Below are 784 nucleotides of genomic sequence, written 5' to 3'. Positions count from 1 at the left end.
CTCTATACCCTTACCAGCATTTGTTGACTTCAGTCTAATTGAACTATGTCAATATCTTCTTGTTTGGTTTTGCTTCTCTCTAATTGCTAATTATAACTCTTTGTTGTTTAGTATATACAGTTTCAAGCTTGAAGTCAGAAGTTAGACTCTACCAGACTTTCTCAAAGAGAAAGAGAAGTAGTATCCTGCATAGAGTTACAACCACAGATATTCAATGGAAGGATGCTACGAGTCAAATAAACTTATAGATAATAAGTGTAAGTATTATCAGAGGTAAGAACCATGAATTTGAAAAAAGAAGGCCTAAAATCTAGAAAGAATTTGTCTTTCTGTTTGTGTATTATTCTGCTGAGCAAAAGGCTACATGTCTCCAGTGTTCCAAATCCACCAATGACTTTGTGAGGAAAGGATGAGCAGTTGGCAGCGTCATTAAGAATTTGATTTAACAACGACAATGAAAATGAGCATAAACAATATCTAATGACCTCAAGAATTTATTTCTCGCAGCAATACAGGCGGGAGTTTATCGGTGCGCAGGCCTGAACTGGGAAGAAGATGCTAATTAAAGTGAAGACGCTGACTGGAACGAAGATTGAAATTGACATTGAACCCACAGACAAGGTGGAGCGAATCAAGGAGCTTGTGGAGGAAAAAGAGGGAATCCCCCCACAGCAACAACAACTCATCTACAGTGGCGAACAGATGAATGATGAGAAGACAGCAGCTGATTACAAGATCCTAGGTGGTTCAGTCCTCCACCTTGTACTGGCTCTGAGAGGAGGAG

General features: G+C 39.4%; 1 protein-coding gene across 1 annotated transcript in view; it reads left to right on the top strand.

Annotated features, from left to right (window-relative positions):
* The first annotated feature begins 555 nt into the window (after positions 1–555).
* The window catches only part of LOC102853269 (NEDD8-like), a 2,023-nt gene continuing 1,794 nt past the window's right edge, over positions 556–784 (top strand). Inside the window, exon 1 of the mRNA XM_006897196.1 lies at positions 556–784. Within this exon, the coding sequence (XP_006897258.1) occupies positions 556–784 (229 nt within the window).

Source organism: Elephantulus edwardii, unplaced genomic scaffold (genome assembly GCF_000299155.1).
Source record: "Elephantulus edwardii isolate Elephantulus edwardi_28Jun2011 unplaced genomic scaffold, EleEdw1.0 scaffold00205, whole genome shotgun sequence".
In the NCBI taxonomy this organism is placed as follows: Eukaryota; Metazoa; Chordata; class Mammalia; order Macroscelidea; family Macroscelididae; genus Elephantulus; species Elephantulus edwardii.
Note: the sequence above shows the minus strand (reverse complement) of the source record. Positions and strands in the feature narration are given on the sequence as shown.